This window comes from Lepidochelys kempii, chromosome 13 (genome assembly GCF_965140265.1).
Source record: "Lepidochelys kempii isolate rLepKem1 chromosome 13, rLepKem1.hap2, whole genome shotgun sequence".
Taxonomy (NCBI): domain Eukaryota; kingdom Metazoa; phylum Chordata; order Testudines; family Cheloniidae; genus Lepidochelys; species Lepidochelys kempii.
This window is the reverse complement of record NC_133268.1, coordinates 16,313,517-16,327,796: the sequence shown is the minus strand read 5'-3', so window position 1 is coordinate 16,327,796 and position 14,280 is coordinate 16,313,517. Positions and strand designations below refer to the sequence as shown.

Genomic DNA, 14,280 nt, shown 5'->3' with positions numbered 1-14,280 from the left:
TTGAAATCTCAGCAAGTCCTAGAAGCCACTTTCTAGCAAACAACATTGGTAGGTAGGTTTCCCTTACAACCTAGCCAATTCACAGCTCGGTAATTCTGGCAGAAAGAGAGTATGGTAAGAGGATGTGGGATTATACCTGGCACTGGTGGTGGGGATAATGCTTTGCACTTTATAACACTTGGATTCAAGGATCTCAAAGCACCTTACAAACATTAATGAATTTAGCCTCATTTTCCTACGACACAGGCATTCTCCCATTTTAAATGAGGAAAAATGGAGGCACAGACGTTAAGTGACTTGTTTAAAGTCACACAGGAAGCCTATAGCAACACATGGGATAGAACTAAGGTCTCTGGACTCCTAGGCCTGTGTGACTATAAAGAACATCCTTCCTTTCTGACTGAGTGAGATGTAGCAAGGTCTGGAGAGAAAAACATAGCCCAACTGTGAGTGATAACATTAGGGAGGGCCAGTCACATATCCAGTAAAGATGGAAGTCCAGAGTTTGTGATTCAGGGATGCATGAGTCTCATGCTGATCAGAAGCAAGGCCACTGTAGAACAGCAGAGAAAGGGACTTTTGCTGAACTTGATCTTATTCAATCCAATCAATAGGAACTCTGAACAATTCTTTCATGATGGATTAGAAAGAGCTCAGAAAATATCATGCCCAAGAATAATGGACATTACATTCAATGATGGTAGTCAATTTGAAATATATAATAATGTTGTTTTAAAATGTTTTGATTAATGTTTTTTTAAAAAAAATCAGTTCTGAACTTGATATATAGACCAACGTGTTAATAAAAAAAAACACGTCATTTCAATAAATGGATTGGGCTACTTTTGGGCTAGAAGCCCAATAAAAATATTTGGCTAGTTTTGGGCTACTTTTTAAGTGACTTTAGACTATTAATGCAGAACATCATTCAGCTGAAAAGAAGAAGTGGAAGCAGAGGCCTGGTACACATGGGGGGGCGGGAGGGGAAGAGTTATTTTAAAAACAGCTGACTGATCATGAAGTGAATAAAAAACCTGACAGGCCTCAACAGAAGGTGAAACCAGAGTTCACAGGCAAAGAATTTATCAGGCATTTTAACTAGAGCAAAGAACAGTAACAGAGGTGCTTTCAATATGCAGAGGCATAACCCTCATATCATTGGCATGCGAGGGAGGAAGTTTTATTAAAGTAAGAGGCTAGGCACTGGTTTTTGCCAGAAAGGTTGTGGCTGGTTTTGCCCTCAGATACATACAGGGTCTTGAGGTACAGAAACAAGAGGCCGCAAGGGACCTTGGCAGAGGCAAAGGTGTGATGGCTAATGGAGAAAGATCTTGAGCAGGTGGTTACTGTTACAAAATGAGTTCTCCACAATGTTGCTCAGGAAAGAGTTTCTAGTTATACAGGTGAGATACAGTCAGCGAATGTGACTGACCCTTAAAAGAATTGAGACGTGTTAAGACGACGTGTTGGAACTTTTATACCATGCATCAATACAAGCAGAAGCCTAGGGAATGGCAGCATCTGGGCTGTTTAGCAATAGATGGCAGGCAGGAGCGGGCACGGAAAACCAAAAATTGTCACATTAGAGCAAGTTAAACTCCCAAACTCTACAGGAAGGAGCTAGAGAGCAGTGCACCTCATATGCCTGGGAGTTCCACAGATAAAGTTCTCTTTTCTTTTTGGCTTTGTGACAAATCAGACACATTAATGGGGATAACTCCAATGTCATGTTAAATATAACTACCTTCCCTTGGTTGTGATTTGCAAGTGAATTCCACCAACAGAGCAGTCTTATACTGGAATAAGTGAAGTTTCACTCCTACTCAGAGTTCCTACTCAGGAGATTTTTGGGAATAGGTCTGTTGGATTGATGAGTGTCTCATGTACTGAAGTGTTGTATTTTTCCCTAGGCTGTGTGCTTAACCACAATTGCTGTTTAAAGTGAATGACTGAACATTTGCAAGTGGAGGGGGTTAGAAGGGAAAAAACTCAAGCTACATTCCCAAAACAGATAGATGTTTACTGCTAACACATCTTTACTCCTAGAAGCAGCTTGTTTTAGGTATTCCCATAACAGTAACACCTATCTACATTCCATACAAATTTGTCGCTCCCTCACTTTTGTCAAAAATTATTTACATGACAAATAAGGACTAATGACATCGATGTTTTAGAAAACAATTAGCAGTAAAGGGAGGAAACCTGCAACATTTTATGTTTCCTGCAATTAAAAAAAAAATTAAGAGTCACTCATTTTAGCTCTGTCACATATATGGCCATTACAGATAAATACAAAGTAAAGCCGTCAAGTTTGGAGCTATATGCATAGACAAGGAGCTAACCGTATCAGACAGCAGAGTCCCAATGGCTGGTAGAAAGGTGATCCCTAAAGGATTTAGCTAGAAGAAGCTGAAGGTTTTTTCCTTTTGCCACAACATGTGTCACACAGGTTGGCAAGAACCGATCTAAGCTACAGGGAACATCACAAACGAAGGTTAAGCAAGCACAAGACAATGACAAACTTTGTCGCTACTTGTCATGTGCTCATCAGGTGTAGTTGGTGCAGGACAGAGGGTGTGGTGACAAGACAATTTGTGACAGTCTCAAGTCGCAACAGCCTGCTAAACATGTCAACCGTGGCTGCACTGTCCCCAAAACAGTGTACAAAGTTTACTCAAAAGTGGGTATAGTTTAATGATAAAATCTACTTATGTACAGTATTGTCTGAAAATTTAAATAGAAAAACCTGAAACAAACATTGGTCGATGCATTTGACTATTAAGGCACTGAATGACTATTCTGCCAAGTGTAATTACTACTACTATTTTGCCATTCTACAGCACCTCTCGGGCAAAGATCTCAAATCACTTTACAAATTTAAGCCACAAGTATTCCTGTGAGGCAAGAGGAGGAGAGTGAGGAACAGTTGTTAACCACCTCACCCAAGGTCACATGGCAAGTCAGTGGCAACGCCTGAGATGGAACACAGGTCTCCTGGTTTCCTAACCACATGCTGTCTAGTCACTGTATTACACTTCTTTCAGAAACGCTTTATTAGAATACAGCAGTATCTCTTGCCTGGCCTCCCACTATTGTAGCACACATCTGAGCACAATGTAAGAATCCACCAAAAAGCCAGAAACAGCGTGAGGCCTAGAGGAGAAAGACGGCTGAGACTCCTGCACTACTTAACACCTGAAGGTTATATGCTTATGGGAGAAACAAACTAATAGGTTCTTTTGGTTAGACTGCCAAAGTGTGAGGGGAAGAGAGTTAGATGTAAAATAGCAGCAGCAATTCAAAGTAAACATGATAGTTTGTCAGGCTCTCCTCAGACAGCCCATCTGTTAAACTAAGGAAATGGATGACTCAACTGGCCTCTCACAGTTCTCGGAAACCTGTGCTGGGTAGCCTTACACATTGGGAGTCGCATTCAGTTCAGTCAAAAAGATTCAAAAAGTACTAGAGGGATGGAAACATCTTTTGAGATGCTCTCTGTTCCCTTAGAGAGGAACTAACCAACAGAAGTTGGCTACCTTAAAGTTTTATCTCTGAAGGCATTTCTAAATTCCCCAATACACAAGAGTTACATCTAAGAAGGTACCAAAAGGAAGAAGTGCCCAGAAGAATGGAAAACAGCCTGTCAGACACTGTTGCTTGAGTTACAGCCAGAAGCTGCCAGCAAAATCAGCTGGGAAGCCAGACACTAAACACACGGATAGGCCACAGGAATTGGCTCTTAAGCAAACATCTATCAGATAGAAGATTTGAGCAAAACAATCCATCCCCAATTCAGCAAACTAAAGAACAAAGTGTCAACTAAAGAAAAAAACCCAGCAACAAAACTAGCTGGCTTTGGATGCACCCAGCTAGCTGGACAGCCAGACAGGATTGCAGTGTATAAGACTTTCTTCCTATCACACTAGTCTAGAATTCTGTTTAGAACTGAAAACTGGATGGTTATACAGAGGATATTCACATAGGAACTCTTCTATTCTACTGTCTCTTCAGAAATACAACGGCAGCACGCGGACCCCAGAGGAGGCTGGTACAGTAGAAGATGCTGCAGGAGAACCAAAAGGAAGACTTGGTCTTTTGCTAAAAGACCCTCTCCCTCACAGCAGTTCACCTTCTGGGTGGCTTAGGGAGCAAATCCTCTTGCCAAACACTGACACTCTCTGAAGTCTCTGGTTGCAATCAAGCAGGGTCAATGCAGCCCTTTGCAGTACCACACAGTTTACTCTGGAGGTCCCTTTTGGAGGATAACATAATAATACTCAAATATACCTGCAGATACCTTAAGGATCCTATGGTGCACTTTGTGCAAGGTCCAGGTCTGCCCCTAGTGTGGCTGTTCAACACTCCCTCCAGCAGCACTAGCTAGCACCTCCACCCCAAAGGTGGCAGCATTTCAACAGTGCAGTATGTTTAGGGCTCAAGTTAAAGGGCCCAGTTTTATAAAACAACTTACATTTCTAGAGTACCTTTCACTTTGAAGGATCCCAGAGCAATCAGCTACATACTAACCAGAATCATTGCACCCTTCTGCAATGCAGCCGCAATAGTACTGAATGTGAGATTTTCTAACCAAGACATCTATTCTTTCAGAATAGGCTACGTACATATGTTTACACTGGTGCAATTCCCAGCTTGGGTAGACACACTTGCGTTAGCTCTAATTGAGTTAATGTACTTGGTTCAGCATGGAATTCCATCCATCTACCTCAAAAAGATGAAGGGATAAATTTCCTGTCTACCAAGATTTATATTACGCTCGTCCCTTGGATAGCCAAGCACCTTATATTCTAAAAAAAATAAAAATAAATACATTAATTTCTCTTGATCCTGCCAGACTTTGAACTTGTTCTAGAGTCAACATATTCCATACCTGATGCTTAGGTAACATAACAGTTAAGCAACCTTTTTTAAAGATAAAAATCAACTTTTACAACAAAGCAGCCAATCACTTATTTCTGCACAGAGGAAAAAAAATGGAGAAAAACTATCAATTTGGATTCAGTTTATCTGTCAAGTTGCAGTCGGATGACAATTAATATCCTAATTAATAAACCTCTAAAACACATAAAAGAGAACACCAGATACCACAAGTCAGCCCTAAAGGTACAAAAGATTTTAAGTTTCATCTGCATTTGTTGGGGGGGGGGGGGTTTGTTTTGTTTTTTTTGGGGGGGGGGGTTGCTGCTTTATGACATATACTGAAGGCCTGAAAAGCAAAGGAGAAACTACACTTGAAATGTCAAGACTGGCAAGTCTTGTCTTCTCTAGTTTTGCAGTAAGGCATCTTACATGGAGAATGGGTGGGGGGGGAGGAGGTAGAGAGGGGAGCTACTATCTCATAATGTAGTCCAAGGTCTCACTTTAACTGAGGACTGGTCTACACTACACAGTTAGGTAGACATAATGCAGCTTACATCGATCTAATGATTCAGTTTCTACACTACAGTCTTCCTCCTGCCGACGTAAGTGCCCTGCTACACCAACACAATAACTCCATCTGCATGAGAGGTGCAAGGCTTATGTTGGTGTAGTTAAGGCAATGCAGTGTCTGTGTAGACACTGCGTCCCTTACATTGGCAGTTAACTGTCTTGTCAATTCCATGGCAGGAGCTGTGAAATTGACAAGAAAGCCTGGCAACTAGAGCTCAGCCGCCTCCTCTCCCTGGTTAACTTATTTTTCTAAATTTTTCTAATTTTCATACCCAGAGAGGGCACGTGTATTAAGTATTTGGCAAAGACATCCATGCAAGTATGCAATGGAGTTAAATAAAAGTGTTAAAAACCTCAGAGTTTTAAACAGTCTTACTCAAAACCACTTCCCCTTCAAACGGCTCAGCTTTGTCTCACGATGAGACTTTCCACAGCTCTCCAGTCACTAGAGAGAGATCTACAGCAAACAAGACCTGAACTTCTAACATAAAAGCAAGCAGAAGCCCATACACACAACCCACCCACCCCTTTAAAAAAAAATAATAATACAAGCCTCTCAGGCCATCTTTGCACATCAGGAAAGGCCAATTTTAGGCACATTCCCAATTTCTCCTTTCCTCTCCAGGTCACCTTTGAGCAAACAAATACAGAATCTTTAATTCAGAAATCGTTCTGAAACCAAACAAAGTTCTTGGTCAGCCTCTCTCCCTGCATGAGACTCATATAGCATATGATTTGGCACAGCCCATTACAACATGCCAAATCAGATGATATCTAATAAAAGACTCTGCTCACATGGCCCAGGCAAATGACTGCCTTTGTGACAGCCTGCACACACAGGATCCAGGCCTCTAGAGTTGGAAGTGTTTTTGGAATCACTGAATGTCACTAAATACATTTTAAATACATTCAACAGTAAAAAAAAAAAAAAAAAAAAAAGGATTTTGTCCTATCCTGTAAGGCACTGACAGAAAGGGAGTGTAATGTGGCCATTTAAAGTGTGTCTGCACTGCAGCTGGAAGCATGCCTCCCAGCCTGGGTAGACAGACACTAGCTAGCTGCACATGAGCTAGAGTGCCAAAGCATGGATACTGTGTGTCAGGCTACCCACCTGAGCTCAGACCCAGGAGCTGAACAGGCTTGGACTTGGGTGGTCAGCCTAAACCACTGTCAGTGCTGCAACGTCCACACTGCTATTTTTGGCGTGCTGTTTGCATGTCTGTCTTATCTCCAGGCACTCTGAACCTCAAGCTCAAATACACACTTTGCAAAGGAGCCCGAAGAAGGGGCACCAGAAAACTAACAACAAGAAAACTATTAGTTACTACTTCAGAAGCTGTTCTGGATCTTTAATATTTTAGATAAACAGGTTTTTGCTAGTCTCCCATGTTTTCACCTTCACAGGGAATAACTCCTCCCACTTCTTTTGTTTTTACATTGAAAAAAATTTAACGCTAGTGAATGGAATCTTCAGCCGGAACTTCAGTTTACCCATAAAACAGATACAGCATAGGAAGCAGCACTACCTGCTTCCCCACACAGTCAATCAATTCATCACCTTTGAAAGACTCTCCCTATCTCCAAACCCAGGCAATTTCACTAACAAGAAAGGAGGCAGATAACACAGTGGATGCTGTAATGCAACGTTCATCTACTAGAAATGGACTGAGACCCCACAATTCATTTCTCAGGCTAGACAGGTGGCAAAGAACAATGATCTCTACTGATCAGTGCTGGATTCGAACAACTGACAGGTAATATTGAATCTAGCTCAGGATTCTCAATTAAACATTCAGGACCTCCAGTGACACCACAGTAATAATGCAGCTTTCCATTGTTACTAGTTGCTTCAATCATTAAAAAAATAAAGAATATAGAGCTTTAAATTAAAAAAAAACTTTTAAACACACCAGCAGGTTCATAACATTAACACTCACACCAGTACATGCCATCTTCTGCAGTAAGAGAATGCGATAATGCCTGCTCTTCAGCTCAAAGCCCTTTGGGTTTTGCCAAAATGATCTCTGGGGTAACCCTTTAGCAGGGACAGAGATCATCTAAGGCAGGGATTCAGGCACTCAGGGGGTCGCAGACCGGCCATTTGTGCAAGGATGAATATTTCTGTATATTCCCATACTCAGAATAGCATTATTCAGAATTAAAAAATCAAAGAATCCTTGACTATGGACCAAAAGCAACCTCCGAATCAGCAGGTGCACTCATTTATGTCAATATAAGATACACCTGTTTACTGTAGGGCTGAATTTGGCCTTAGTTGTTTAATGTTTTTTTAAAAAGACAAGGCTGGCAAAAGCATATGAGGAAAATTAAATAACCTTGGACCAAATGAAACACTGGTATTATCTCCCTCTCCAGAGGAACAATATTAGAGCATAGTGTCTTGTTTGTTGCTATGTGACATTTATATTACTTTATTGCACTCATTTTTTAATTGTTTATCAGCGGTTTCCACACTACTATATTTACACAGAATCCAAATTCTGCTACTTTAATCATTCACTGCTATTTAAATAGTATTATCAGTGAATTGGCTACCTTATCAGTTAAGCTTGTAACTGGAACAACAGACAGCTCAGGCTTTCATCACTGTCCCCTCTGAGAAGAAAGCCAGCTGGGAACAGATACTATGGGTTAAACACGGGGTGAATCTGATTTAAATCAAATTGATTTAAATCACAATTTAAATCACTAGTCAGGAAGACTATTTAATCATGGATTTCTACATAAAAGTGTATTCTTGTTGATTGTTATAACCTTAATACATATTCTTCACAACTTTGATAGATGTAGCTTTCATTTTTAGAAGGTACACACTATACATTTTTAAAGTGATTTATTTTGAAAACTTTTCAGATTAGTTTTACAGCTATATCAGAAAATGAAAGACTGTTTGGGTAGTCTGAGACACAGTATCCACGCTTTGGCGCTCTAGCTCATGCGCCCTAGCCAATGTCTGTCTACCCAGGCTGGGGAGGCATGCTCCCAGCTGCAGTGCAGACATACTTTAAATGGCCACATTACACTCCCTTTCTGTCAGTGCCTTACAGGATAGGACAAAATCCTTTATTTACCAAAGGTAATTGAAGCAGATATTTATGAAGTCATTGGGAGGTGAACTATCTCCAATTCAACAGGTTAATCATTAATATTTGGAGGATTTTCTTGCCATGCTATATTAGGAGAACATCAGACAGACATTTAAATTGTTTTATTTTACTAAAACAAAAATGTTATGTATTCTGGATTTTTCTCTTCAAAATATAATATTTTAACAAAACAAGCATATGAATTTTTGAATTTAGTTAAACATTTTTTAAAATCAGGTTTGTTTTTGTTAAAATTGTTTTAAACTAAAATAGTTAAATGAAATATTAAAAAAAATTAAATTGACTAGGTCATCCAGGTCAACATGAGAAAATTTAAAATATGGCTTCTGCAGCTAACTCAGTCATTTTCACCCTCATTTTCCTGTTTGTTCACAATCTGGCAAAGAAAAACAAGCTTTTCTGCTTTTCCAGGTCCCAAACGATTTCTCAATTTGGAATGAATTAGTCCAAAGGAAGAAAATATTCTTTCTACACCAGCAGAAGCAGCTACTGCTGTTAAAAGTGAGGTTATCACTTCAACAGTCTCTGAATCCAAGTGCTTAGGTGACTTCCACCAGTTCACTGTTGTGACTTTCCTTAAAACATCATCAGCAAACATATTTCTTGAATGGTTCTTATTCCCAAACTGGATCTCTTATGGCCTGCTGCCATTATAGGTTTTCCCTTCTATTGAGAGAATGGTATGGTAGATCTCAAATCAATGAGGCTACACTCAGAAAGACCTCAAGACTTCTGGAATATGCTGCTCAAACAGTTTCACTTCTATTTCTACTGCCTGTCCCTCCCTTCTCACATTTATCTCCAGACTTCTTCTCCTTGTCCAGATCTAGTCTGCCCCAACAATCTTCTATTTATTGAACTTTTTGAAACTTTGCACTTTTAGAGAGAGGTAAGGGATTGATTCTGTGTACACAAATTTGCAGAGGAACAATAGGGTTGAGGTCTGTTATTTCTCACCTCTATATATTATTTATTTAAAAATATTTTTGCTGTTAACAAGCATGTTATGTCTGGAGACACAAATCCACAGTCTGAGCACTCCAAAACTAAGCATCTCTGATGGTATCTTCTAGACTGAATCCCACTGGGTAGATAGAAAGATTAACCTAAATAATCTATACAGAAGCCCCTGGAACCCCATAAAATTGGGTCCCTAATCTATGAACTACTGGAACTCATTTACAAAACTTTTCTTAAACATTACATGAATATATTGTGTCATACTATAGAATTAGAATTTATAATCCCTATTCCATGATGAGATAATGTATCTTAATTAAAACTATAGCTCAAAGATATCTTCAGATAGGTTTTTTTCCTCAAAAAGCATTTTATCAAACGAGTCCAATTTAAATTTAAAAAAAATTTAATTTTTTAAATTAAAAAAAAAAAACTTTGATTTTTATCCACCCTGGTTAAACAAAATTGCTGACTTCTTCCCCTATCTATATTCTCTTGATCATGGGATAATTCCCATGCAAGATGTCATTCTCTCTTCACCCCCATCCCATACATACATGGGAAACAGAAGGGAAGAGGGGACAACATTCTAAAATTCAAGTAAATCAGGTGGAACAATTTATAGTGACGGAGGGGGAGAACGGGACAAAAAAAACAAACCACCCAAATGAGCAAAACACAAGTTTAAGAGCCACTGCCAAGCAGATTCACTGCTCAGGTTCAAGGAGCAAGCTCAGGCAAGCAATATCCAATAGCTGTCACTGTTGTACTTGCTTGGTATCCTGTAATAAAAGTCATACTGCTCACACTGAACAGGGATATAGATTACCATCCGCCACCCTCAGAAACAATGTGAAACCTCACGTTACATTTATTCAAGGCTCCTTCTCCGAGAACAAGCATATTAGAAAGCACAGCAACTGAGAAGAGTTTAGGGTATTTATCTGCAAATATGCTCTTTTCTATTAACTTAATGAAGCAGTTACTGTAAAGCCCATGTTTATATTTTCCTTACTATTCATCGTTAATACATGGTACAAAATTCACACACTAGAGGAGGCAGAAAGTTAGCATTTTAGGGATGTTCGTTAGCATCATGCTTTGTTGAGAAACCAGAATTTAACCTACAATTTGTCAGATAGTTAGGAGAACATACAATCTAAGCCAAGCAGGCATGCTCTCTAATCCTTTCTAAGCCGATTCCCATTACAGTCTCAGAACAACACAGAATCAGTGACGTTCTTTTGAAGCACTGTCATTACACTAGAATGCTGACTCTTCAAAGCAGATATATTTGGCACCTGGGGATGCTTTTTGCCCTCTGTACATTGGGCAGCATTTCAAGTTGTTAAGAGTGCAACTTGTTACATGGAGCCCAATTCTATGAATATTCCAGAACCACCTTCAACTCAGTTGTGTGTTCTGTTAAATCCACACAACATACATTCTATCTATGGGGTTAATATGGTATAATTTAAGGTTGAATCTGTCCTATAAATTGAGGGTTGCCATAAATAAGATTATGAGATTGAAATACTTGACTTCTTGTTCTACTTCTCGATAGACAGAATTACTATAGCAGGAGTTCACTATAAACAGCTTCCAACACATCAGATATTAAAAATAATTGCTATTCAGATTCATAAATCCTGTATACTATGAACCCTGAAAAGAGATAGTGAAGTAGCACAGTATATAGCCTGTGCTGATAACACATTTTACACCCTTCCATACTGTATTCTCTTTCCCTACTATTTTTAGTAACTAATTTGGTAGTTTTTCCCCCCAATTTGAGGATTCACACTTAAATATTCATGGTAAATAGGCCTAATGGCCTGTGATGGGATGTTAGATGGGGTGGGATCCGAGTTACTACAGAAAATTCCCTCCTGGGTATCTGGCTGGTGAATCTTGCCCATATGCTCAGGGTTTAGCTGATCGTCATATTTGGGTCAGGAAGGAATTTTCCTCCAGGGCAGATTGGAAGACGCCCTGGAGGTTTTTCGCCTTCCTCTGTAGCATGGAGCATGGGTCACTTGCTGGAGGATTCTCTGCTCCTTGAAGTCTTTAAAACCACAATTTGAGGACTTCAATATCTCAGACATAAGTGAGAGGTTTTTCGCAGGAGTGGGTGGGTGAGAGTCTGTGGCCTGCGTTGTGCAGGAGGCGGACTAGATGATCATAATGGTCCCTTCTGACCTTAGTATCTATGAATAGTGGGTTTTTTCATAATTCCTTTTCCCCTTTGAATCGCTCCACTATTTATCAGTAAAATTGTATTGATAATTGTAACAGAAAATAAAACAAAGTGTACAAGTTTTGCCAGTAGATCTCAGAGCACTTTAGTAAGGGGGATAAGCATCACTGTCACTTGTGTAACATCATGTGATAAAATGTGAATGATGAAAGTCTGGAAAAAAGGCAATTAGTAGTTCCAAACACAAATTTTCCCCAGAAATTCCTGAACTAATCCACAATAGGTACAGAAAGTGATTAGGCCAGATTCTCTGCAGTGATGCCTGTGGGAGGAGCGCGCCACAGGATGAAAGAATTTGGCTCCCTGATTTTCAGGCTCCAGTATAATTCAGAGCAGCCAAAGAACCCTCCATTTCTGCTGATAATATCAGGATGCAACAACGCTTCAGCCACAAGCCTTCTCTCCCAACACTTACCCCCTATTTCAGTGCAGGGACAAGGGAACAGAGTAGGAGCCTGCTATGCATTCCCTCAAGCAGAAGCACCTCTCTGCTCAAGCAATCGAGGCAGCTTTCAACCCCTTTGTACCATCAGAGTGAGGCAAAGGGATCAGACTGTCCCTGGCAATCTGGAAACCCATAAATGCAAATTGGGAAGAGAACAGATTTTGTCTGGCAATCTGAGCTGTTTATCTTTCCAATTTGCATTTATTGGTTTCCAGCCCAACAGACTAATAACTGATCAAAAGTCACTTCTTTATGGATTACTTACAACAAGGAGATAGCAGAAAAGACCTGCAATCTCAGTTAAATGACAGAGTTAACATTTTGAAGGTGAAGGCCAGGTCAGATTCTGATACTCCTGACATGTGGAAATAAAGACATTTGTAATATTATCAGACATACTAAGGAAGAGCGTATGTCTCCAAAAGCCCAAATTATACAGATGTCTGATAATTCAGAACCAAGATCTTTCTTTGTACTCACCCTTACGGTGCAATCCTAAAGACTTTCTATAGCAGGCATTTATTTAATGGACACATTTCCATAACAATTTTGTAACTCACCTATTTATCTTTTGAACAATTCTCATGTAATTATTTCAAAGGAATTAAAAAACCAGGGGAAAAATATCAGAACAATTAGTGATCCTTCTGACCTCCTTTGTAAAATTCTTTGAGGTCCACTGATGAAAAGCACATACAGAAGTGAGCATTATTCTACAAAGCAAAGCCATTTTATCTATGAGACAAGAGCACAGAAATGGTTGGAACGACAGCCAGAAGAGTGATGAACTTCAAATTTGAAGTTGCACCCTACACTGAGTATTTAGTTGCAGATACTCATTACTCATTTCCTCAAATTATGAGACAAGCATCTGAACAAATGCTTATGATCATGCATATACTTCCAGCTTCACAAAATGAATTTCGTTAACCAGGGAAAGATGAACACTTATGTTATTACAATTCAATTACTATCTTGTTAATAGCTTCTACTTACATATCCCAACAATAACTGAGAGAGTATGGTCCAGGCTCAAGTAGGAGAGGAGATTGTAGAAGTTGAAAGAGATCAGACAGAAGCATAAGATGACACTGATCCATTCTTGCAGTCTTTTCCCTGTTGAATAAAAGAGGGCACAAACAGTAATTTTTGAAACACTTAGTATTAAAAGCCAAGGTACGAAAGTAATCTATTGCCTGTATGATTTGCTCAGTTTCTCCTCTTTCATGTTGTTTAGAAATAATGAGGCAGAAACTTATTTAGTGGTGGGAACAGTATATTTTGTCTCATGTCAGAGACACTCCTCTGCTATGCACCATTATTTAAAAAAAAATCAAAGACAGAAAAAACATCTTTTAGCACAGATTTCAGTTTCCTTCTTGCAGTATTCACTGTCATGCCCTTCAGCAGCTTTGGTCTTGCTTTTGTAGCTGCCATACCTTTTCTATGCAGCAACAGGAAGCAGCATGCCACTTCACTGATAATGGCACATTTTCACTATTGTCAGCAGGAGTGAAGTTCAACCTCAAAGTGCTGATTTTCCTTCAGCAGGCTTCTTACCTTTCAGTCTTATGAGTCTCAGATATAGTGACTGAAGTACCCTTTGTCCCCCATATCCAGGTACAGAGGCGATTTTAAAACTGATCATGAAAAGCTTCCATTGTATTAGGGAAATGAACAAAAAATGTTTTTATATGTTTAATTCAGCATATTCAAACAAGTACATGAGTGAAAAAGAAAATGTGTTCTCTGGTATTCCTGTGTCCCCTCAGAGCTGCTTTCATAACATCTTTATGTGGCTCTCAAAGCTCTTTAGGCATTAACCCCCCAAGCCTTCAAGGTCTTATCTTTACTAGGAAAAAAAAACCTTAACTTGAGTTAGTTAAAACAAGGGAGTTTAATATTACTTGCTAACTTGTGTGAAAACAATACTGACTACTCTCCCTGACAACCTTTAACTCAGCCTGCTAACTTGTGTGAAAATGACAAATTGCCTAATCTTCCTTAGGATTTTACCTCAAGTTAGCCATCTCAAATTAAGA

At 39.4% G+C, this 14,280-nt stretch overlaps 1 protein-coding gene across 2 annotated transcripts in view; it reads right to left on the bottom strand.

The window, feature by feature from the left end:
- PEDS1 (plasmanylethanolamine desaturase 1) overlaps positions 1-14,280 on the bottom strand; it is a 32,629-nt gene that overhangs the window by 12,577 nt on the left and 5,772 nt on the right. For both annotated transcript variants that reach the window (XM_073309437.1, XM_073309438.1), the window contains exon 2: positions 13,235-13,354. In XM_073309437.1, coding sequence (XP_073165538.1) covers positions 13,235-13,354 — 120 coding nt within the window. The remainder of the gene's footprint in view (positions 1-13,234; positions 13,355-14,280) is intronic.